Source organism: Peromyscus eremicus, chromosome 5 (assembly GCF_949786415.1).
Source record: "Peromyscus eremicus chromosome 5, PerEre_H2_v1, whole genome shotgun sequence".
NCBI classification, from domain to species: Eukaryota; Metazoa; Chordata; class Mammalia; order Rodentia; family Cricetidae; genus Peromyscus; species Peromyscus eremicus.
In genome coordinates, this window is record NC_081420.1 from 1,444,948 (window position 1) to 1,470,841 (window position 25,894).

Sequence of the window (25,894 nt, forward strand, 5' to 3'; positions counted from 1 at the left end):
TTAGAAATAGAAGAAGCTTGTAAGAACATCTCTGAGTCATACCTGAAAGATTTTAGGGATGCAAACTATTAGATAAGTGCGTTAGTCCACCGAACTGGCATGAGCTCCCCTTTGGCACCTGTGGGGCACTGGCAGCACCGTTTCCCTGTGAGATCTTACCGGGCTAATTCTGTGATTGCCTGTGTTTGCTGTAGGTTTTGCCATTTCTTGCTCTTGGTGTTGGTGTGGACGATGTCTTCCTCCTGGCACATGCATTCAGTGAAACAGGACAAAATAAAAGGATTCCATTTGAGGTAACCGCAGGAGAAAAGAAGGAAGTTTGGGGGGTCACTCAGAGCACACTCTCTTCCTTAGTCCTGTAGTTTTCCGACTGTCTGGTCAGTCTCAAGTCAAATGACACATCACTGTGAGAAATGCCAAGAGCCCCATTTAGGATGCCCATGGAAATGCAGGTGTCTTAGCATTATAACTCAGGCTCCTGTGCCATCCTTCCCAAAGCCCAGGTTTGCTTCTATGGTTTTCTTTGGCTACGAGTTTACATTTAAGTCATCATTATCTTCAGCTTTCTGATTTGGGTGATGGTAACCATGAGGAACACATGCCCATGAGGGAGAAGTCAACAGGACCTTCTGTTGGGGTCAGGTTGGTTGTGGCCTTTCCCTGTACCTTAGACACAGTACAGCCAGTATTAGAAACTGCCACAACGTGCCTTAAGGGTGGCTAGTATAGGCTGCAGCCCTCAGCACGGTGGCTTGTCTCCCTCAGGACAGGACCGGGGAGTGCCTCAAGCGCACAGGAGCCAGCGTGGCCCTCACCTCCATCAGCAATGTCACCGCCTTCTTCATGGCTGCACTAATCCCTATCCCTGCACTGCGAGCATTCTCCCTCCAGGTGAGTGTACAGCGGCAGATCCCTGTGGGTTGGCTGTTCAGCATCTCCTCTCTGCTTTACTTGAGTTCAGCACTAACTTTACAAATCGAGTGCGTGCCAGCATCATTTGGGTATTGGTGCTGTTGGGTAGGTGCTTCAAGCCATGACCTGGCACTCCTAAAACAGATGCCAGAGCTTTTTGCTTTCTTAGACCTTGTTACCCAGCAGCTGTTCACTGTGGAATTGTACTGTGTAGTCTAGGTCAGTGGGTCCAGGGATGTGCCTTGAAGTCCTCCTTGGCTGGCTCCTATTTCTAGACTACTCCCCTTCTGGTCACCTCATATCTCCCTTCCCTAAACAGCCCCAGCCCCACCTCAAGGCCATAGAAGACTCTACTGGTGTATGCAGATAGGGTTGTTCAAATCCTGGGACACGCACTGACTGTCACACTGTATGAGGGTGTATTGGCCACTTGGCTGTATCCTACAGGGGCATCTCTTGGGGATCCTTGTGTCTCACTGCCTTTTCCTTGGTTGGCCTCTGCATTCCATCCTGTCCTCTTTGGTTCCTTACTCCCTTCTCAGGCTGCTTAAGCAAGCGTAGAGTGCCCACCACTCACTGTGCAAAGCTATGTTGCTGGCCTCATTACTCTGACAGCTCCCTCCCAGCCAGGTCCTCGCATACCTAGGCTGTCAGTCTGAAGAGCCTGTTCCTGGGTGTGAGAGGAGCAGCTGTGGGCCATACCTAGTAGTCACAGTAGTTCATAGGAAGCCTGAAGCAGTCAGCAGCAGGCTTCCAGGTAGTTCATGACAGGGTGGAAATTTCTTGAATTAATTGCAAGTTCTAAAGCTTCAGCTGAAGGGAACATTTGTCTCTCTTTTTCTTAGACATCCTAGTCTAAGATGTTTCTTAGGATGTCTAAGAAAACTCACGAGGTGGCCGGCTGCCTGAAGGAAACCACTTTGATGTACTTGTATGAAACTGCTGTTGAGTTTGCACGCCTTCACGCTCTCCACTCATCAGCAGGTTCTAAGAACCGTGGCCAGGAAGAGACCGTGACAGATGATGCCTCGTGTTCCTATTTATACTCTTAAATACACATTGTCACCTGAGTAGAAACAGTCCTGAGGTGTCTGAGCTTGATCTCCCTACCAGTAGAGGCCCTACTGTGGGTGAGGTGCAACCTTAACAGTTAGGAAAGATCTGAGATTGAGAAGAGCCTCTCCTCTGTCAGTCATAAGCACCAACTCCTGAAAAAAAGAAATACCAGAAAGAGGTTTGTCCTTAAAAACATCTATGGAAATAGAGATAGCAGTGGTTAATGAGAGAAGTCAAATCTGAAACTGGACAGAGACACAAGAAAATGAAAATGACCAGGGGTTTGTAATAGGAAAGATAAGGGAAAAGATGCCTGTGGCCTTGGTGGTGCCGCTGATGTTTCAGGAACCTGTCTTACAGAGGCATGCATCTGCTACACGCTCTTCTTGTGTCTGCTCTTGCTCATTGCAGCAGACTCTGGAACGGAGTTGGTTCTGGAGTCTCCACTGAGGCCTCTGCTCTCCTTTCCACTGCCTGCCCCTCGCTGTCCACTCCTGCTCCGCGCTGTATCGGCTCACACACACCTTGTCTTTCCCTCACTCTTTGCTCTCCTCTCCTCTCAGTACTGATGGTTCCTCAAGGCAAACTCCTCCTCCCTTAATGACACCCCACGGTGTGGTCTCTCCCTGAGGATAGAAAAGCCTTTTAGAAAATCCAGAGCGCTAAGTTCTCCCAAGGTAAGCACCTTTCAGGGACAAAGTGAGTGCTTTGCGTTTTGTGTGTCTGTCGTCTGTAGCCACGAACAGCATCCAGAGAGGTTCTGTACCGGAATAAACCAGTGTTACATTTGGGTTTTTTTCCTTGTGAGACTTTGATGATTGCCCTGACCAAAATAGTAGCATTCCTTCTCTCAAAGAAATAGCTTGTCTCCTGATCAGCCTTCACTGTCGTATCAGTTCCCCAGTGACCCCCAGACCAAGACCCTTACCGATTCTAATGATAAAGGTTTGCTTTAAATGTTTATTAGTGTCTCTGTCTCTGTCTCTGTCTCTCTCTCTCTCTCTCCCTCCCTCCCTCCCTCTCCGTCTCTCTCTCTCTCTCTCTCTCTCTCTCTCTCTCTCTCTCTCTCTCTCTCTCTGTGTGTGTGTGTGTGTGTGTTACTGTGTGAGTGTATGAGTGTATAGTGTATATGTTCATGTACAGGTGCCAAAGCAGGACATCAGGTGTCTTCCTTCACTGTCTGACTTGAGAAAGGGTCTCTCACTTAACCTGAAGCTTATCTGCCATCTGGGCTGGATGGCCAGTAAGCTCCACGCCAATGCTGGGAGTACAGGCATTAGAAGCAGTATTCAGCTTTTTCTGTGGATATTGGGAATTGGTTTTATGACAAGACTTTTCCTGGGGAGATGCAACACACATGTCTACTCATACCACATAGGGAACCTATGACAGACCAAAGTACAGATACCACCAAAGTCCAACTTGGTAAACCAGTGACTTTTATTGGGGTTACTTAGGGGAGTATCCGTAATGGGTTGCTTATAGGAGCAGAAATGGCTCAAAGCTGTATCACCAAAGCCACCCCAGCATGAGTGACAGCTCACAAAGCTAGGAACCGGGAGCACACTGCACAGCCTGTAGGCAGTGCAGCAGGGTGGAGAGCGTCCTTTCCAGGTGACTCCTGGTCTAAACCTCTGCTTCTTCCAGACAACCAGTTTGTGATCTCCCGAGTGGTCTTTGCAGTTCAGTTGTCTGGAAGTCTTCTTTGCAACTTGGCTCTGCTTACTCTGGCAGGGAGGGACCTAGTGAATCTGATCAGTTTCAGGGACTTCCTAAAGCTATTTTGAGTTGTTTATATTCCTGTTTAAAGAGCTTTCTGGATAGAATGTTTCAGTTCTGGAGGAAATTGTTTACACAACAGAATTTAAAATCAGGTCCTCAGGTTTTCAGTGACTTATCTACTAAGCATTCTTCCTATCCCCCCTTTCTGTTTGTGGCAGTGGGATTTGAACCCAAGACCACACAAAGAAGTAGTCTACCATTAAACTATACCCTTACACCAGTAAAAGGTTTTAGGTTAGGGTCCTGCCACAGGTGTCTCAGCAGGGCCACTATAGATGCTTTGGGGGTGGGGGCAGCATCTCTAAGAGTAACTGGATTCAATCCACAGCCAAGATCATTCCCATCAGATTCTCTGACTTACTTAGAATTTCTTTTTGTTGTTTAAAGTTTCATCTTACTTTGCAGAGACCATTCTGCCTTGAGAAATCCTTGCTAGATGCTTCTAAGGTTTTGACACCCATGGGGGATGTCAGCATTCATTTTCTTTGCAGAAAATTATTCCCCCTCAATATGGATCACATTGTCAAAAAATAGGTTAGAAGAGCTATTGCTGTGGGCTCTTGTCCCTCTGCTTCCCTCTGAATGCGCAAAGACAGCTGCCCGTCAGACTTTTTGATGGTGTTTTTTTAGTGAGTGTTGCCGTGGCAGCACATGCCGCCTGTGCCCTTGTGAGGCTTAGTGACTCAGGAGTCTCTGCCCTCACCCTCAAAAGATGCCTAGGGCTTATCTCTGCATCCCACTCCTGAGCTGTAAACATAACTGGAATTAAAAGGAAAATCTCGAGTATTACTATTTCCTGCATCTGATTGGTCAGCATCCACACCTAATGTGAGTATGCCATTTCAAGAAGTCACCAGCCCCAACAAGAGCATCCAAACTAGTTAAGATGTGGACTTTGCATCAAACCTCCATTTGAATCTGATTGGCTGGGAAGCCTCAGGCTTTCTAGGTAGTTGGTTCTGTCTGCTGCAAACTGCCCACATCCTGGTTACTGTGGGAATGCAGTGGGTGCTGACAGCCTGGCCTCCCATCACCCGTCACAGGACTGAGTGGCTTGAATCAAGAGTGTCTTTCTTGTCCTGTATCTTCCAACCTAGCATCTTGTATCTTCCTTGTTGCTCCTGGACCATATATTCATCTTCTAAACCTTTCTCAGGAAGCCTTCTTGGATCAGCCACCCTGTCCACCCAACCCACAAGCCCTCACCCCCTGAGCTACTGGGGACCTGCTTTTTAAAATGACACATCTCAGCCTTGTATGCAATTTATTTGTAGCGCTCTCTACTTCTCCAGCACCCAGCACAGACTAGACTTTAAAGAGAAGGGGTATATTTCCTAGATAGTGTCTCCAGTCACAGTAGTGACAGGAACCTGTCACACATGCTGCTTCATAAGGAAGCCTTCAGAGTCCTGCACATGCATTTGAGCTGTAGTTAACCTGTTCTGTTGGAATTGATGAGGTCCTTTTAAAATCAACTCAGGACAGAGTTGGCGTAATGTAGAAGACTTGGCTTTTTTGTGGCTCTGTAGACTTAACGGGACTCTTTATGGAAGGACATGTCTTCCAGATTGCTGTTTCACCTGCAGCATAAACCAACACTCCCTTTAAAAAGCCCTTTGTGAAGTGTCTCTTGGTTTTTAATTCTTGGTACCAGTGATGGCCAGGCCTCCTCCTTTCCTCACTCTCATCCATTTTCCTATTTTGAGAAGGTCTCAGAAGCTGTCCTTTGAAAGCTCTGCTAGGAGATTTTATTCTTAAAATTAATTTCTGATTATTTCTTCGCTATTTAGCATTCCCTTCCATTTTCCTTTTCTGCTCCTTGTCCACTTCTCAGAACAGCACTGCCCTTGGATGTCCTGTTGGCTCTGCCTAGTAACAGCACAATTTTGCAATTTTTACTAGGTCAGCAGGAGATCTGCCCAAGTGCTGCAGAACCTAACCCTGTGTTTATTCTAGGTTATAGAGTGGCTTTTGAATCCATACTTATTTATTCTACAGACTATAATCACACACAGGAATTTCTTTCTGCTTAACTCTCCTTGACCTTGGCTGTTGCTCACTAGAACACCCCAAAAGCTGCTCCTGAGGCTATTTGGAATGTGCCTATTAAAAACCTCAGGGGACATGTGTGAAATTTTACTTCATGTTTTAAAGGTGACATGTTGATAGGCTTGATCTACTTTATATACAGAGTATTAATCAGGATTGTGGGAACTCTTAGAAATGTTCTGGAAGGAAAATGTTTCTTTTTGTTTTGAAGTGAAACATCTCAAGTCTTTTCTTTGCCTGGCTTTGTAGATGTGATCTGGTTGGGTTAGCAAGTCACCAGTGGTTTCACTCCAACCTGTGTAACTTTTGGGGCTCTCCCATTTCCGTTACACATGGCCTGTTAGTGGTGAGGAGGGGAGGAGACACCTCACTGTCTGCCAGCTCGGCTTCACTGTGTAGCCGCAGGTTGTTGAGAGAATACTGTTGTCTTTGTGTGGGGTGCTGAGGAGATGGCCAGTGGTTAAGAGCACTGTCTGCTCTTCCAGAGGACCCAGGCTCTCTTCCCAGCACCCACATAGTAGCTCACATCTCAGATCCCAGGGGTCTGACACCCTCTTCTAGCCTCTGAGGGCATTGCATGCACATGGTGTACAGGCAAACACTCATGCCCATAAAATGAAAATTACAAAAAAGATGCTTGCTTGTAAAGCAGCAGGCTAACTAGGAGGTGTGTTGATTCCTTCCATTCTTTTTGCTCCAGGCTGCCGTGGTAGTGGTGTTCAATTTTGCCATGGTGCTGCTCATTTTCCCTGCAATTCTCAGTATGGATTTATATAGACGAGAGGACAGAAGACTGGATATTTTCTGCTGTTTCACAAGGTACATTTTCAGGGTCCTGGGGCCTGTTTTAGACATATAGAAAGACTGTTTAGAGAACCCTTCCAGTCTGTGGGTTTCTTCTAAAGGGGATGTAGCTAAGAGGGTTTGGGCTGGTGTGATGAGGGCAGGAAAGGATTTTAAACAGAGGACTCCTTGGCACGTGTGAGCTCTCACACTTTCCCCCTCTGATTATGCCCAGAAACCTCCCCTAGAGATTCTGCTGCTTGTGGTCTCTCTTTCCATCATGAACCCGTGTTTGTTCAGGACTGTTTGGTAGCTCTTTAGAGCAGAGGAATGCTGAAAACCACCTGTTTAGAAACACAGGGTGGTGGATTTTGTTTTTAGTTTTTTAGTTCTTTGGAGTTGTGCTTTGTGCAGGGGTCTATCATCATTTCAGGATCCACTGTGCATTTGGCTTGGACTTGATCACATCTGTGTCTAGAGCAGTCAGGTGATGCTTGCAGAGAAACAGTACATGTTTCTCTTCTAAGTCAGTGGTGTCAGCGGGTAGCATCAGTTCTCGGCAGAAATGAAAGCCCACTCTCTCCATCATGGCCACACACTACAGTGTGTTTTTCTCTTGTCTTTCAGCCCCTGTGTCAGCAGGGTGATTCAGGTTGAACCACAGGCCTACACAGAGCCTCACAGTCACACCCGTTACAGCCCCCCACCTCCCTACAGCAGCCATAGCTTCGCCCACGAAACACACATCACCATGCAGTCCACTGTGCAGCTCCGCACAGAGTACGACCCTCATACACATGTGTACTACACGACTGCTGAGCCACGGTCCGAGATCTCTGTACAGCCTGTCACCGTCACCCAGGACACCCTCAGCTGTCAGAGCCCTGAGAGCACCAGCTCCACCAGGGACCTGCTTTCCCAGTTTTCAGACTCCAGCCTTCACTGCCTCGAGCCCCCCTGCACCAAGTGGACGCTCTCTTCGTTTGCAGAGAAGCACTATGCTCCTTTCCTCTTGAAACCCAAAGCCAAGGTAACCTTCCACCATGTGTGCTTTCCTGCCTTGAAGAAAAATATGTGAACTGTTGGCACCTTTGGGATCCATCCTCATGTGCATGTGTGCTTCAGGACATGCCCACCAAAGTCAGACTGCAAATTTCAGGGCCGCTTTAATGAGCACGCTCCTACATAATAATATCCATGTAGCAGATATTATTATGAATATAAATGATGTCCTCGGTTTATATACATTTTTGTTCTTGGTGAGATTACTTAAAAAGATGATTTAGTGTGGTTTATGCCTTTCCCTCTGGGAGACTGACCCCCTAAGATGCCATGCTAAGTGTGGGCTGTTTATGTGAGAAGAGTAAAGGAAGCAGTTGGTGCTGGTATTGGAGGTATCAGGAATGTTCTTTTGGGTCTCATCCAGTGCCCTTCTCTCTGTTGCAGGTTGTGGTGATCCTCCTTTTCCTGGGCTTGCTTGGGGTCAGTCTTTATGGGACCACCCGAGTGAGAGACGGGCTGGACCTCACAGACATTGTCCCTCGGGAAACCAGAGAATATGACTTCATTGCTGCACAGTTCAAATACTTTTCTTTCTATAACATGTATATAGTCACCCAGAAAGCAGACTACCCAAATATCCAACACCTACTTTATGACCTTCATAAGAGTTTCAGCAATGTGAAGTATGTCATGCTGGAGGAGAACAAGCAACTTCCCCAAATGTGGCTGCACTACTTCAGAGACTGGCTCCAAGGTAGGACTTGCGGCAGAATGCCATCCTCTGCTTTCCCTCCTCAGTCTCACCCACAGTGATTCTCAACTGTCCACTGTATGAAAGAAAGTGTTCCATCATAATGGAACAGCTTTATCGCGTGCACGCGCGTGCGTGTGTATGTGTGTGTGTGTTGCCTGCATGTATGTGCATCAGTTATGTATCTGGTCCCTGAGTTTAGAAGAGGGCATTGGATTCCTTGGAACTGGAGTTATGGTTACTGGGAACTGGGAACTATAAGAGCCTTCGATTAACACATTTGTGAACACACATTGGGGAAAGACATTAGAAAATAGGGAGCCTGGAGGCTTCTATTGCTCTTTTCCTTTTGGATGGTGGCCAGTTGAATGACCAAGTGAAACTGGAGTATTTGGTGGGATTTCTGAGCTGTCTGGTAAATTACAGACTACTGTAATGGTGGATTTGGGGTCAGCCATTGCATATTTTGAACATCTTTTTAATTTTTGTTCATATACGTGGGGTTCATAGCAAATTTGAGTAGAAGGTGTAAAAATTGCTCGCTCCCCCCCAGGCCTTCCCCGTGTGTCAATATCCAACACTAAAATGGTATGTGTTTCATCTTTAAATTGACGTTTGACACCATTGTCTTCCAAGGAGCTTCATGCCAACTGTCCTTCCATTTGGTGATGAACTTAGAAATGTTTACCCACATATTGCTGTTTCGTGAAGAGGCAAATCCTGTTTCTCCCCCCGCCCCCACCCCCATTTTACCTTTTGATTTGTGTGTGAGGGTGACCATGTGCATACCACAGTGTGCATGCTGAGACAGCTTTCCTCATTCTACCATGTGGGGCCTGGGGATTGAACTCAGATCTTCAGGTTTGGTGCCTTTTACTCCCTTAGATACTATCTTTAGGAAATATTATTAGTCTGCTGGAGAAAAATATAAGATGGACTAAATTTGCTTGTAACTGCTGACTAACTGAGTATAAACGCATTCAGTGGTTCCCAGAACATCTGTTAATGTTGACACGGGCAAAGCACAGTAGACAATCAGGACCATTATCCACACAATTCAAGCAAAATTGCTTTTATTGGAGCACCCAAATAATTACAACTCCAGCATATGTTGGCTTAGATTATCCCAGTGGCTGTCTTAATTTCCCACTTAATTAGGCTTATTTAAACACATATTTAAGTGCTCTTTTTGTCCTAAGTCAGTACTCCTGCATGTAAAGATCAGGCAGCCAGCTTTCTTATGAGTCTGCATTAGGTGATAAACAACTTGGTTTGACGGGAATTGGTGTTGAGCACTGGCTAGAATTTGCTTATACATGTGTGCCAGGTCCAACTTTGAGGGAAGGTGGAGAAAGCATCATTTTATTGTTACAGACCAGGAAGCCCAGAAGATTAACTTGAATTCACCCCAAGTTTTATTTTCTTACACTCGGTTCTCAACGCATTATTTTTTAAGTAGTGAATTAACAAAGAGCCAAAACACTTGCCAGAGTCTCTGCTTTTCTCCTCACCCCCACTCCACACACACACATTGACCAAAGACATGCAAATAACTTGCCACAAATGACAGAGAGGTCTGCTGTGCTGAGTGGAGGAGGGTGTGGTAGAAGGAGCTCTCCAGTGTCTTCAGCCAGTGTCTTCCCTTTGGTGAGGTAGGCTGGGGTTGGGAAGGGTGCAATAGATCCTCTCTTTAGGCAGTTTGAAGGCCATTCTTCTAAAAACGGTACTAGAAGCAGTCTCTAGTTTCTCCTCTTGTAAGACCCAAAACATTTGGATGCATAGATACCTATATATTTGAACTACAATTTGGTTGCTAAGCAAGCAGTACCCAGCCAAACTGTTATGTGGGTACATGCTAAGATGTCAGAATCCCATGTGGCCATGGAGCTGTAATGCCTCAGTGGGTCCTCCAGAGCACTGCTCACAGACACCAGGGCCCTTGGACGCTGAGGCATTTTTCAGACCTGCTGAGTAGTTGCCCGGGTCCTTGAACATTTCCATGGAGGAAGCAGTTCTCACAGCAGCATTTTTTCCAAATACTTGGTGTAGTGTTGAAGTCCATTCAACTATGCCATCTCACTGGTCTTTGTTAACACTCCAATAGTAATTTTGTTTTTTTCACTCCTAAAAAATATTTAATGGCTAACACAGGGATTATCTCATGCTGTTTTGAAAGTCAGTCCTGAGGTAGAACCCAGGGCAGCATTCTACCTTTGAGATATATAGCCCCAGCTCTCGTAGGCCATCCGGGAACATGCACATAAAGGAGGTGAAGTTAGAGATGATGTACATGTGCATCATGTACAGGTGGCGTTTATTTTTAATTCATACTGAATTACATGAACGAAATAGATTATCATTTCACTTCTAGAGGCTTGTATATTTGGGTAATTCCTGTAGCCCAGACTTAAAAATAATTTTTTGTATAAAATGTTGCTAATAAGAGAACTGCAGCTGAAATGTAAGGTTTTGCTGTAAATTGTTGGAATGTAAATGTCAGCCAAGGGACAAGTGTTTGGTGTCTAACCCATGGTAGTTGAGATTTTCAGTGGTTAGTCAGAAAATACTGAACTAGTTGTGGAAAACTCAACTAGTCATAAAGTCAGTAACTGTAGAGTGCATTGGGGTCAGCGTTGTAGGAATGTGTTCTGAATTGGCTGCACGGCAGACCCTGCGGCTCTGATCTTTGGCTTCCCTGAATAGTGCCAAAATCTCTGTGTGAGCATACCTTTGCAAATGCACTTGGTTGCCTACTGTGACACCAGATGCTGCTGGTACATTGGCTAAGTTACTGGTATTATCCATGCATTTGGTGATTCTCCTGGACAGCATACTGCTCTCAGAATGAGTTTCCACAATGAGTAATACATGTGGAGTCTGGCTTTGGGTTGCCTGGGTTCAAAGCTTAGCTCTGACTCTTGAACCTTTCCAATGAAAGTGCTGATTAGCCTCTCAGGAGGTGAGCGTTAGAACTGACCGAATACTAAGGAAGGTGGACTGTGTGGAGTAGCCCTTTAACACTGAGCCAAGAGGAAGGTTAGAGCCATGCAAGTCTGGAGTCATAAAAGCTCTCCTCTCTCCTTTTTCCTCTCTCCTGGCTTGGCAAACAGACCAGGCCCCTTGTGGGGGGTTGGGGAGTGGTTGTCCTCCTCTTCTGTTTATTTTTTTCCAGAATGGGGGTAGGGAAGGGCCTTGGGTCATAAAATAACATCTGCTCGGTCCTGCCTGTGCAAACCTTACTGTGAAAAAGTCTGTCTGAGACTGGAGATTGCCACGCTGGTGGTCCCTCTGCCTGCCTCCTCCAGCCCCTGAAGTACAGGGCCCACAGGTGACCCAGGCTACACCCTGGAGACAATGCCCACATCGTAATAATGTTGGAGGGAGGCTTTCGTTTTAAGAGCAGCCCCACCTCCTCCCGCTTCCCAACCCCAAACACCTCACCATGCTGAGCATTCACAGAACATGTATTTTTGTTGTTTAGTTTGGTTTTGTCTTTGAAGTTCCTCTAGTCATGTCCTGAAATGGAGTAAAATGCATCTCTCTGAGCAGAGGTGTCTAACACAACAGGATAGGGGTCTCCGAAGCACCTGGGACTTAGGGAGTCTACTTGGGAGGTGACTGAGGAGCAGAGCTGGGGGGCGGGTGTTGAGGAGAGTGCCCTCCAGGCAGTGCTCAGACCCTAAGACTGGGTCACCAGGGCCTTGTTTTCTCGTCCAGCATGCTTATCTCTTTACAGCTGTAACCAAAGTGTCAGGTCTGTAATGATGGTTTTGATTACAGAGGCCAAGCCCAGCTGTGTGCGGTAAGCTGGTGGGCTCACCCATCCCCCAAGCCCAGAAAGCTCTTTTTTTCTCCTCTCCCAGGGCTTGTGGTTTGTCATTTGTTCTCAAACAGATTCAAATTTCCTCATGCTCCTTCTCCTCCACACCCCTCCACGTGGAAGGGTGGCAGAGAGGAAGCGAACAGGGGGAGAGTGAATAGGTGTTGGCTGTGATCTTTACACAACCTGGCAGCGGATCCCACAGCTTGTATTAGCTGCACAAGTCAAACAGATGGATCAGATTGACAGAGTCATGTTCGCTCGCCTGGGCTCCAGGAGCAGCCAAGCTGCTGTTGGAAGTTGGGATCTTGAATGGGATTTTACTGCTCTGGGTAGAGTTTCTGGTCCTGTTGAGGAACTCCTGGCATACTCCCTGTGTGCCATGAAATGGTTAATGGATGTAGTATGTGTCTTTCTCTTCTCCCTTGCTTGCTAGAATAGGCCTGAAGTTTGTTTGTTTTTTGTTGTTTTTTGTTGTTTTTTTTTTTTTAAAGAGTTGAGCTAGCCATAGTGGAGCTCACCTTTAATACCAGCAGTTGGGAAGCAGAGGCAGGTAGGTGGATTTCTGTTAGTTCCAGGCCAGTCTAGTCTACATACTGAGGTCAAGGTATAGGCCAGGAAGGGATACATAGTGAGACCTTAGAGAGAGAGAGAGAGAGAGAGAGAGAGAGAGAGAGAGAGAGAGAGAGAGAGAGAGGAAGAATGAGAATATGAGAATTTGATCTTTATCTCTTTTTTGGGTGGGGGACAGGGTCACACTTTATGGCTCTGGCCGTTCTGGAACTCACTATGTAAACTAGGCTGGCCTTGAACTCACAGGAATCTGCCTGCCTCTGCTTCCTGAGTGCTGGGATTAAAGGCTTGTGCCACCATTCCCCCTCCCCTTTCTGGGAGGGGTGTGTGGGTGTGGGTGTGCCACAGGAGGACATCTCCCTTTGAGTTACAGGCAGTTTGTATGCCTTCCAAAGTGGGTTCTGGGATCTGAACTTGGATTCTCTGGAAGAACAGCAAGTGCTCTGAGCCATCTCTCTAGCTCCTGGACTTTTGCTCCTTAGTTTAAGTGAATCGTGTGTTTTTCTTCTCCTCTCTGAGCAGCAATGGCTGGCACTGCAGTCCTTTCTTAAGTGAGAGAAAGCTGTAGATAAGTCTTCCGCCCTGCCCACTGTCCTCGGCGTAATCCCTTAGGACCAGGCCTCTTGGTCCGGGTTTTAATGTGTTGCACATGTTTGCTGTTTCCAGGACTTCAGGATGCATTTGACAGTGACTGGGAAACTGGGAGGATCATGCCAAACAATTACAAAAATGGCTCGGACGACGGGGTCCTCGCCTACAAACTCCTGGTGCAGACTGGCAGCCGAGACAAGCCCATCGACATTAGTCAGGTATTCCCCTGGAAATTGGGCTGGCAGTGTGTGATCCCAGTTGGTGTTCCATAAGGACCTGAAGTGATGGGAGGTAGTAACTATGACCTCGAGCCAGCCACCTTTCCCTTCTTGTCAGGTAGGGACAGGTGTTACCTCTAACACAGTAGCAATGAGCAGAATACAGTGGCATTGACAGTGCTTTTCCCAGTGACGCATACTGGGCTTTCAGAGTTTAACACTCATTAGTATGGCGTATTCAGACAGTGGACAGTGGATTTGTTGGTTAACAGTCATTTGAACAGAGGTTGGGTAGATGGGTGGCTTAGAAGATCAGAGAGGTCATTAGGATAGTGGAAGGATGTATTAATGCTTTGGGGTCAGCTTGGCCCCAGGAGTAGATGTTAAAGAACAGGCAGCTTGCTGTGGCCTGAATATAGCAAACAGAGGCATGCACCCTCCCTGCATTGTTCCACCTCAGTAATGAAGGCTGTTCTTTTTGATCGTGTTCTGTATTTGAAGCACTTGATCTCTGGCATATCCCTTCTGGTTTCCTCGGGCATGTGCAGGGTACATCTGCACCCTGGATTTGGAGTGAGTCCTAGGCCTCTCTGCTCTTCGTAGGTTACTTTCTCTATCTTTAGGCAGAAAACATCATGGTAATGATCTTCTCGGCAGCGCTGTATATTGTCTTCTCCCTTTTGCTGGCGTTAAAGGTGACAGGTTTACAAAGTACATTGTTCGGTCACTGTAGAGTGTGAAGTCTGGTGCTTTATAGTGGCATGCAATGGGCTGTCAGGTCTGACAAGGGTATGGCAGACCAGTCTGCCTGAGAGGATGGAGCAGAGACATACTGAATTGGACTTAGGAATCAGGGAGCCTGTGGGATGCCTGTGGTGGGGCTAGGCACCAAGATACCATTTCCTCTCCCGGGAGAAAGAAGAGCATGCTGCATGCACGGAGGCCAGGAGCTGTGCTATGTAATTCCAGAGACAGTCTGAGGACCTACAGTTGTTAGAAATCTCGTGGATTAATTGAATCCAGATCCCTGCTGTCTACTTCTCTCCATCTCTTCCACGCTCTTTATTCTTCCACTCTTTTCTCTGTGAACTGCTGTCACTGGTGTTTTTCATTTTGTTAAAAAAGACCAAACGTTGGAAGGAGGCCTGGATCTAAAGTAAACAGGAAATTTTTTTCCGGTGTATCTACCATATTTATAATCCACACTCTGTCTCATAGTGTCTTTGACTCAAGCAAAGCCCACAAGGCCTACTGTGGGAGCAGATGTGGCCACTGCATCTGACCAGGGCTCAGAAGTAAGATTACTCAGAAGGGCCCTGGCTTTACATCATTGTCTTCCACTTTCTGGCAATGGGCATTTTTTGAATACACAGGTCATCGGAGGCTGTGTTAGCGAAATTTATACAGATGTTGTTTTATTTTATAGCTCCCCTCCATTTACTGGGTGGTATTTCCTTCAGTGTTAACAGCAGAGGTTAACTGCACACAGACGTGGATGGGGATGCTTGCCAGGTTTCCCCCCTGCCCCTCCTATAAATATGTTTTTCCAGATTGTTCATTACCCGCCTTGGCTGCAGACAGTCTTTTAGCATTCAGATTTAATTGGTTCAGCCGATTCCTGGGCCGGCTGCAGAACGGTGTGTTTGCTGTAAACACACTGGTGATTGCATCCCCCAATAAGTGCATTTTGAAAGACATCAAAGGTATTCTTGAGGGACTTAGGGCACTGTCAAGCCATGGGCATTCTACTGTTTGTTGGAAATGTGGGTACAAAGCTTTACTCTCCCAGCAGGAGTGTGTTTACCTCACAGCCTGCTCTGAATGACCTCTGTTCTTCCCGTTTTTGTAGTTGACTAAACAGCGTCTGGTGGATGCAGATGGCATCATTAATCCCAGCGCTTTCTACATCTACCTGACGGCTTGGGTCAGCAACGACCCTGTAGCTTATGCTGCCTCCCAGGCCAACATCCGGCCTCACCGACCAGAATGGGTCCACGACAAAGCCGACTACATGCCAGAGACCAGGCTGAGAAGTAAGTAGCAGTCTATTCAGAGAGGCTGGGAGCTCTCAGAGGCTGCTTTAGTTGCTGCCTGGAGCTCAGCAACAGCCTCATTCGTTGACACTACCCAGGGTTCAAAAGTGTAAATAGAACAATATATTTCTTTTAGTTTAAAACTCTGGGAGACAGACGAGGATGTGTAATGGAATACAGCCCTGCACTCTCACTTTGAGAAATAAGCGTTTCTAACCTCCTTTTGTAGCCTTAACTCCAGACATCTCTCCTGATGCCAGCTGTTCCATGTGAAAGCTGGGGACGCCTCCACATTGAGTGTTATTTTACTATTGCCGAGTTTTATCGCTAGGGATTATATGTTTATCTTAACTTTGTCAACTCTGGTGTTGAAGGGATTTTTGGCATGTTGGGTCATTTCTATAAGCCACCAAGCACCTGTGCTCTGTCAGAGCTGTTTAAACTGGAGAAGAAAAGTCTGTATACATCAGTGTTCTCCTCTTCCCTTCACCCCTAAGCCTAGGGTTTGAAAGGTGGCTCTGTGTGGATTTAGTTTGCATTTATGTTAGAGATGTTAGTAGCAGCACATGCTTTGGATATTGGGCCAAGAGAAGACATGAGAAAGAAGACGGGTCCCTTTGCAAACAGGGCAGCAGCAGTCTGAACTCCCCTGTACCAACCCCCAGAGACTGGTGGCAAGCAGCCAAGGCTTGTCTTAATGAAAATTTATAGTTGAGATTATAATAGGGCAAATCATGTTTAGCAAGTCAACTGAATGACCCCAAAGGGTGTGGAACACACAGGGCAGTAACTAGATGCTTGTTGTGTGAGGATTTCTTCCCCTCTTGCTGAAGACTTAGCATTGCATTAGAAAAGCAGGCAAGGTTTAAGTTGCAAGGTCACTGAAGGACAAGAATGTGAAGTGTCTTTTCTGCAAGGCATGACTCTGGGATTACTTTGGTCTTATAAATAAATGGTCGAGGAGAGCAAATTGAATGTGGAAACAAAAAGGTGTTTTCAACATTGAAGTCTTAAAGCATTTAGAGTTCTCACAAATGGTAGTTGCTTCTGGAATAATAAAATCAAAGACTTAAAAAAATGTACAGATCACAGAGCCTTCTGCTGCCTTTCCGCTCTTCACCCACTTGCCACCACCAAATAAAATCAAAGGGTTGATTCTGGGCTCAGGAGATGACTCACTGGGTAAATGAGCTTGCCACACAAGCATAAGGACTGGGTTTGAATCCCCAGAGCCCACACAAAGCTGGGTGTGGTAGTGTACCTGTAACCCCAGTGTATAAGGCAGGATGAGAGGGGGATGGGAAATGTTCCTGGGAGCTCCAGGGCTAGCTAGCCTGGAATTTGCAACAGCAAACAGCAAGAGACTTTGCTCTAAGAAGGTAGAAGGAAAAGATTGACATCCAAGGTCGTCCTCTGACCTCCGCATGTGTGCCTGAATGTGCGCACGCACAGTGAAAACATATGGATTGTTAGTGAGAAATTTTAAACCATCTCTGAATATTGTGAAAGCCCAGAATCATGTATTGTTTGCCTTTTTTGTTGGAAGAAAGATAATGAGTGAATTTCTGGAAAGTTCTCTCTTTATTACACACCCAGCATCTGTGGAGTTGGGATGGAGGAGGCTCTTCCCTGAGGCCCTCATTCACCCTACTTCTTCTTCGTCCAGTCCCAGCAGCAGAGCCCATCGAATATGCTCAGTTCCCTTTCTACCTCAACGGCCTGAGAGACACCTCAGACTTTGTGGAAGCCATTGAAAAAGTGAGAATCATCTGTAACAACTACACGAGCTTGGGACTGTCCAGCTACCCCAATGGCTACCCCTTCCTGTTCTGGGAGCAGTACATCAGCCTGCGCCACTGGCTGCTGCTAGCCATCAGCGTGGTGCTGGCCTGCACGTTTCTAGTGTGCGCAGTCTTCCTGCTGAACCCCTGGACGGCTGGGATCATTGTGAGTTTACTATGAGGGTCTTTATAGAAGTCGGATTCCTTTCAGCATAGCTCTTTCTGCAGCCAGGAAGTTTTGTTTATGTCTGGGCCTTTGGAGGAGGAGGGTATAGATTGCATCATCTGTAAGATATTTATTCTACTTGAGGTGGTGAGGTTCATGGGGAAGGTAGAGCCTCTAATGACCGGAATCTGTGTCCCCGCTCACACAGCATTAAAACATGCATGTGTAAGACAGGAGGCCTTGTAAGCACACTGCATAAAGGCACTGAAATTTTACTTAAAAACAAAACAAAACAAAACAAAAAAACCAAAGCGTAACTAATTTTCTTATTCTAAAGTTATTTTGTGGCCTCATCCCCATCCTAATAATGTGTAGAAGGTTCTTTGTGTGTTATGGGGAAGCGTGCACAGAGAAGTTAAGACAGATGCAGGGGTGGGGATGACATGTGGGCTCTTGGTGCATCGTGTACATTGTAACTACCGGGGAAATGATAAATTGCCTCTCATAGCTAGTTTGGAGCATCTTCTCTCTAGATTACCCTCATATTTGAAGTGAGTCTCATGTAGAGTCTGAAATCCTGGCATTGTTTAAGTTCCATGAACTGTGGTATAGCCTTTAAAATGCCAGAATTATAAAAACAGATTTTGTTTCTGTGCTGAATCTGGGCAGCAGGTACATTAAAGGTAATTGTTTAGTCTGCAGAAATCTTCACAGCACTTAAGTCATGGATGGCGTCCATCTTTCTCTGTTGCTCCCAACCTCTGCCACCACCCGCTGTCCTATCCCCAAGCAAGAAAGATCATTTACTTTCATTCCTCCACGTGGTAGAAGTCGGGGAGGCTCACGAGAACCTCCTTGGTTGTGAACCAGTTCTCTCCTCCTTGGCCGAGGAAAGGCAAATCTGCCTTGTAGGTTTTCATACCATTCTCCACATCTTACAGGGAAGAGGAAAGGCTCCGAAGTCGTGAACTCGGGTCTGCTCTGGGTCCTAGTTGCTTCCCATCTCTTGAAAGCACAGTAACCTGACACGCTGGTGGCCCAGCCCACTCCCCAGTCTCTTCCTTCGGTCTGTGGGTTCTCCAACCAAAGCACAATTCCTTTACCTACAAAATCCTTTATTCACCCCCATCCTATCAGCTTTCCTTAGGCTGCAGCCTGTAACAGTCAAAAACACTGCAGTATGAACTCAACAGAGTTAAAGAACACTTCTTGGTGCTTAAGGTTAAAGCCTTGTTGTGGACCACAGTTGTCCTAGGTATTGGCTCTGGGACCTCTGTACCAGAGTACCCCCGGCTCAGGTTGGGTATATTAAAGCACTACTGTATTTGCATGTAACCTGTGCTCACCCTCTGTATTGTATTACTCTGGAACTGTTTCTAGTAACTGTGTTGCTGATGAAATAATAATGGGAAAAGGCTGGACTCTGATAGTATACTAATTTATAGATGGCTCCAGAATGTGGTCTCTTTATTTTTCCCTTTTTAGGATAGGAGCAGAGAAAAATAATTTGCAAAGAATACTAAACTGGTGGGTATGGATATAGCTCAGTCAAGCTGGGTGTGGTAATGTGTGATTAGGGAGGCAGAAACAGGAGGAGACCTGACCAGCCAGCCTAGCCTGATCAGTGAATTTGAGGTCTCCGTGAGAGAGCCCGTCTCAGTGGAGGCTCCAGAGAGCAACACCAGCTTTACTTCTAGTTTCCACATGTACACACACACACACACACACACACACACACACACACACACACAACTTTGCCTTCACAAAAACTCTTTTTAGCCTGGCAGTAAGTTGCGCTAACATCTCCCTTCAGCAGGCAGTTGAAATGTAAGGCGTGTCCAGAGGTGAAGGACATTAGTGCTTTTCCATAGTATTCAGGTGACAGGTGCTGTTGCTCCACATCTTAGACAAAGCCACACTGGGATTGTTGATTTGCACCGTTGGCCGCTCCTAGTGTCCCTTGTACCAATCACTACCTGTCGTGTGCCTTCCTCAAGGTCATGGTCCTGGCTTTGATGACAGTTGAGCTGTTTGGCATGATGGGCCTCATTGGGATCAAGCTGAGTGCTGTACCTGTGGTCATCCTGATTGCATCTGTCGGCATCGGAGTGGAGTTCACCGTCCATGTGGCTTTGGTATGAGAGGTCCTTCGGGGAAATTGGCTGACTGGGCAAAGGAACCTGGTCCTTTTGTTTTCCACATGTCACAGGGACAGCCTCAAGCAGTTTTCTCAAGGAAGTCTGAAATGTTTTGGGGGTTCTTAATCTCTTGGGGAGTCCTAGATAAGAGACATAGGGAGTAAAAATGATTGCTCACTACAGTAGTGTGTTGGGACTGTAAGGACTCTGCACATTGATACTGGTTTTTGTTGTTGTTGTTGTTGTTGTTGTTGTTCTGGTGTTTGGGGGTTTTTTTTGTTTTTTTTTTTTTTTGACTAGTAGCACACCTGTCCTGCAGTTGTCACTGTTGTCCCAAGATATTCTGTGTATTTAGGCAAACATCCATCCAGTTTTAAGTATAATCATAAAGTGGGGATGAATAGAGCAAGACCACCCTCAGAGGCTTGGTGGGAATAGCATAATTGAGGGTAAGGTGAGCTGGCAGCCACAGAAATACCCTCAGGCTTATGAACGAAAGCTCGGGTATACAGCCCTGAAGAGCCTGCTCTTCCACCTCAGCCCACCCATCTCTGTAGACCTCCCAGCTTCTCATGCATCCATGGCAGCAGAAAACGAGAACCAGGGATGCTTTCACCAGGACCTTGGCCTTCTTTATACACTGCCTTGTGTTGGAAGAAATCAACCTGAAAGAGAGTCTGGAATCCAAAAGATGAGCCAGCTACACACACTGATGAGAAAATTAGTCGACAGTTTCGTAGCAGTGTGCAGTTTACTTTCTGACTACAGATGTGCTCACATCCTGAGTACCTGGGGCTGTTAACAGGCATTCAGTAAATAAGTACTGCCTGAGTAAACTCTGGTGTTTGGAATGCCCAAGCTGGGAAACTCAGCTCTTGGCCTGAACCAAGTGATGTTAGCATGGCTTCTCCAGCATTGTTCTTGGAGCTTAGCACATGGTATGTGCCTTCTGTGACCTCTCAGACCTGTCACCGCACTCACAGGTTATGGACTTGGATGTTCAGAAAGAATGTTTTGAAGCTATTAGTAAGATGATGATTTAGAAACAGTACCTTAGAATTGTGTGTGTGTGTGTGTGTGTGTGTGTGTGTGTGTGTGTGTGTGTGTAGGTTCTAGCTTGTAGAGGCTAGAGGGTAACAAATACTGTTACTGAGACACCATTCACCTTATTTTTGGGGACAGTCTCTCACTGGCCTAGAGTTCATTGAGTAGGTTAGGCTGGCTGATAGCAGGGTCCAGGGATCTGCCTGTCAGGATTATAAGCCTGGCCCATCATGCTTTGGGTTTTATTCAAGATAATGCATCACTAACTGTGGCCCAATAATATGAACAGAGCATTGTAGTGAAGCCAAGTAAACATTCTAGGAGCTAAGCAGTAAAATTTTGAGCATATGTTTTGGAGAGAAAGATAGAGGCAACATCCAGCATTTCAGGCAGACCTGAGGCTGAGATTTTAGCTCAGTTGGTAGAGGACTTGCCTAGCTAGCATAAGCTCATAACTGTAACTCCATCTCCAGTGGATCTCATGTCCTCTTTCCTGTCCTCTGTGGGCACCAGGCAAGCACATGGTGCACAGACATATATGTGCAGGTAAACACCCATACACATAATATTTTTCTTCAGAAGACCATTAGGATAAAGACAAATGCTTTATCATGACGTGAAAAAAAGCAGTCATCCTTTTGGCTTTGTTGCTACATTTTGGGTGATTTTTTTTTCTCTTAACAACAGAATAGTCTCTTTGAGGTAACTCTAGCCACTACTTGAACTTAAGCGTGACTTACAGGGTGGGGGCTACAGCTGAGGTGGTGGTAATTTACTGGCCTCACCTACAGGAGGCCACAGGCTCTACCCCAGCACCACATAAACCAGGCATCGTAGCACCGAGAGGTGGAACCAGGAGGGTTAAGTTCAGGGTCATTCTTGTACAGTAGTGAGTTTGAGGCCAGCCTGAGATACATGGGAAAATTAGCAAAACCCAAGTATAGACACAGTTGAGCACTTCACCACATACAGTCCAGAAATGTGACCATCTCAATTCTTCCTTTGCTCAGGCCTTTCTGACAGCCATTGGTGACAAGAACCACAGGGCTATGCTTGCCCTGGAGCACATGTTCGCTCCTGTTCTGGACGGTGCTGTGTCCACTCTGCTGGGCGTACTGATGCTTGCAGGGTCCGAGTTTGATTTCATTGTCAGGTAAGCAGAAGTGGAATAGGAGACTTGATATAAAAGTCATTGCCTGCTCGTGTAGTCTCTGTGGCTTATTCCTCCGTCCGTCTGGTAGGTGGCAGCATCTCAACCTGTCTGAGGCATGCGACAAGCTCTCTTAGAAGCTTTCTGGTCTGGCAGTATCTTCGAAGACATAAGAGGAAAAGTTGAGTAGAGGCAGCTCCACAGCTTGAAGCTAGAGTTTCTTGGTATCCCAAGTGTTGAGATTCCTGTTATAAACATCTACAGAGAGATGACTGTGGGTTCCGATAATTAATAACGTTCAGCTTTGGTTTTCTCTCCTCCAGAACTTTGGGAGGGGCTGGGGATGTAGCTTAGTGGGGTGCCAGGCATGCATGAAGCATTGGATTCTGTCTCCCATGCCACATAAAAGAGGTATGGGAGGCTCATCTCTATAGTCCCAGTCCTTGGCTGTGAATTGAGTTTGAGACAGCTAGGGATGCATGAGACCCTGCCTCAAAATAAACTGTAGAAAAAACTTAGCATACCTCCAGTGTAATCTTCTAGTTCTAAACTTTACACAGGAAATGAGTACAGTGTACCCAGATTTTGTGTTTGGGTCCCTTCTGAGGAGAGTTCACCAATGCTGAACATCTGACTTCAGGGTCACATTCAGGGGCTCCAATCCTGGCCCGTGTACTCCTCTTTGGATCACAAGGCAGGATTTTGCTACTTGGTATGGGTAAGATGGTAACTTTCCAAAGTGTGAAAGACAGTGAGTTTTCATTTAAAAAGAATCTTAAGATTGGAACAAGAACTCTTTCCGTGATGCTGTTGGCTTCACTAAGTGTCTCTGCTCCTAGGTGTAAACCATGATCTATGGCAAAGAGGCAAAACCGGTATCCTCAGTATATAAGATATTAGTATGTCTTTAGAATAAGGCAGAAAGAACCCAGAGAGTGTGTGTGGTGCTCCATGTCTGAAGAGGTGACCTAATCAGGCTGTTCTTGGTAGCATCGTTTGGCTTTTCTTTTATTGGTACTCTTTGAAACAGAACTACTCTGCACTTTGCTCTCTGGGCTAGAACTCCTGTATGGTCTGGCTGCTCATCAGACCACTCCTTAGGAAAAGCACTACTGTGTGTTTAACACGGGAAAGCGTGAGGAAGACAAGAAAATGCTTTTTAAGGGATTGAGTGTTTGGGGGGTTGTTTGTTTATGAAACAGGTCTCATGTAGCTCAGGCTTGCCTCAAACTTGTGATGTAGCAGAATGGCTTTGAACTGCTGTAGCCTCCTAAGTGCTAGAATTACAGGCATTTGCTGCCACATGTGGCTCTAACATAAGCTTTACATGTGTGCACATACAGGCTGGCCAAGTAGGGAAGCTCACCTTTTCAGGTAAAAAGAGAATTTTTAGCTAGAAGTTTTAGTTGAAGATTAATGCAAAACAAAAGTTAGTTACATTGGGGGTGTAGCTCAGTGATACAGCAAGTACTTGCCGAAGGTGCGTGGGGCAAGTGGGTTCAATCCCCACTACCAGAGGAGAGAAAAGAGAGGACCAGTCTTGAGGCATTGGTTAGCCAGGCTTCCAGGGCATCAGTCTTTCTTAATGAGGGCATGGTTGGCTCACTGTCTGGGGGTGGAGTAAGCAGATTCATCTCAGTGTAGACCAGCACCCTATATAACATGCTTCCTGGTCATCTGGGGCTCTTAAAGTGCGGATTGACAGAGGCATTTCCAGACAGCTCTCAGCTGAGCCTGAGCGTGCTAGTCTTCACTCAGTCTCTGGATAAGTTAGTACTGATCAGTGGATTCTCCTTTGCCAGAAACTGGTAAGATACCTGGCTTCACTTAGATCCTGGTTTGGGTTTGTTTTGTGTTAAGTGGGTGATTTGGCATTTGTTTCCTTTACACACTCCTACACAGATACTAGCTTTGTCTTTATAGTATGAAGCCCAATGCCAGTTGGGACTGTTTTGGCATGGTCTCTGGGCTCTTCCAACACAAAGGTAATGCCAGCCTCATCTCATGAGTACCATTTTTTGTGACTACTGGCAAGTAGCACATAACCTACTCTGCTGTGTGGCTTATAGTCTGCTGGGATTGGGAGATACAAGTCTCCCCAGGCAGTTGAAAGCCAAGAGAAATAAATGCAGGGTGTGCTGGGACCTTGAAGGTTAGCTGAGGAGCCAGTGCACACCTTTGCAAAGGATCTCACAAAGCAGAACCCATTCCCTCCCTGTCCTAGCTGGGGCTGCTCATTCCCTGCCAGAGATACCAGAGTTCCCGTTTCAAGCACTTAGAAGGGCTTCCCATTTTCTAAAATAGGATGGATAAAGTCCTCACCAGAGTTGAATAAATGAGCAGACACTGTATACATGAAGCTGTCAGAAATCTAATTGGTCTGTTTATGTTGCAGCTAGATGGATGGGATGCAAATGTCTTAATGCCTGCCGCTGATGTATGCCTCACTGAAAGTTCCACAGTTTATGTTAGAGCAAAGACATTGGTGGCTTGGGTTTTTACTAATGCAGCTTAGAGGGTCCAGTGTTTACAATAGCTGTGAGGTATTTGTATTTTTATGGGGATTCTCTCTCCTTTCATCTGATGTCAAAACATACATAGACATGGCATTGTAGGGTGGCTGTTCAGTTTTATGATTCAGGGGACCATTAACAGATAGATATCCAGCCCTCCCTCTTTCTTTCCAGAACATCCTAGCCCCACCCCACCCCCCAGCCCAGTTCCATCAAAGCCTTAGAAATCATTAGCTCCAGAAAAGCATCCTTGCGTGGAGTGTGCGCCCTCCAGCTGTGCAGAGTGCTGACCAGAGGCGGGCCCTGGCTGACAGGTTTACCTTGGTATTCTTGAAGGATCCCAGACCTTTAGCCCTCAATGGTGGGAACGCAGACCTCGCTGTTCACTCTCCCTCTTCTGCCATGGTGCTTCAGCCTTGATGTTTGAATTGGCTGACGCAAAACAAGAGTATTCAAAGATGCTAAATTGTTCAACAAAAGATTGGCCTGCAGAGCAGCCTGCCATTGTGGAGCGCCCTCGCCCCGCACAATGCCCCAGCTCCCACAGAATGGGCAGCGTTTTCTTTGCAGAGCTGGTTCCTGTGTTCTAAAAAGGTTGCAATTGGAGCTATTTGGTAAAACTGGAACCCAGAGAATTCTAGGCAGAAAGTTGTGATTAATGAAAGCCCAGGGAATGCCTTACCTGATGGGCTGGAGACTTAATTAGAGATTCTGCCGTAAGAGGCAGGGGCATTTCACAGTGGATTAGCTGCCTGCAGAAGCAGGCTGCTTTTCCTCCTGGGCCAAATTGTTTAAATTCTACACCCTTCACTTCATTTGTTTGCTTCTGCTGGGTTTTCGTGAGCAGGGGCCCCTCGGCATTGTGTCTGCTTCCAGGTTGTTCAGTCACTCATTTCACATTCCGTATTCCTGTGTTGGTGTAACACGTTCATAAATAACATTACAGGCATGAGATCTCAGCAAATTAACAAACTAATTTTTTTTTCCTTTCATGAACTAACACTCTAGTGTGTGGAATGTAGTCCTCAGAGTCATAAGATTAAAAAAGAACAAAGCTCCATACTAATCTTGTGTTAAAGTGTGAACTACAGTTTTGTGGCTGACTTTTCAGAGGACTGGGATTGTTGAGCTGAGCTCTTGGTGCAAAGTAACATTTGGGTGCGTGGAGAGTAGAATGCTTTCTTCCCACACTGACAAGTCTCATGTCCCTTTTGTCTTCCAGATACTTCTTTGCTGTCCTGGCGATCCTCACTGTCTTGGGGGTACTCAACGGACTGGTTTTGCTGCCTGTACTCCTGTCCTTCTTTGGACCGTGTCCTGAGGTCAGTGATTAGCAGGGTGAGACATTCACCCCACAGGCCGCCTGCTTTCCCCAGTGCTGCTCCGGATCTAGATATTTAGGTGCTGCTGTATTTGCTGATGGTGTGACCGCTTTAGTAAACACCCAGCAATAATCGCCGTTTTACTTTTCCATTTGGTAGTTCAGGCTGGGGGCTGTAGAGCAAACTGTTTTAGATCAGCTGATGAGCAAC

General features: G+C 46.3%; 1 protein-coding gene across 2 annotated transcripts in view; it reads left to right on the forward strand.

Annotated features, from left to right (window-relative positions):
* Ptch1 (patched 1) overlaps positions 1-25,894 on the forward strand; it is a 58,241-nt gene that overhangs the window by 26,715 nt on the left and 5,632 nt on the right. For both annotated transcript variants that reach the window (XM_059262757.1, XM_059262755.1), the window contains exons 11-21: positions 195-293; positions 766-891; positions 6,500-6,618; positions 7,210-7,612; positions 8,029-8,338; positions 13,395-13,537; positions 15,387-15,570; positions 17,237-17,517; positions 19,515-19,652; positions 21,710-21,852; positions 25,585-25,684. In XM_059262757.1, coding sequence (XP_059118740.1) covers positions 195-293; positions 766-891; positions 6,500-6,618; positions 7,210-7,612; positions 8,029-8,338; positions 13,395-13,537; positions 15,387-15,570; positions 17,237-17,517; positions 19,515-19,652; positions 21,710-21,852; positions 25,585-25,684 — 2,046 coding nt within the window. The remainder of the gene's footprint in view (positions 1-194; positions 294-765; positions 892-6,499; positions 6,619-7,209; positions 7,613-8,028; positions 8,339-13,394; positions 13,538-15,386; positions 15,571-17,236; positions 17,518-19,514; positions 19,653-21,709; positions 21,853-25,584; positions 25,685-25,894) is intronic.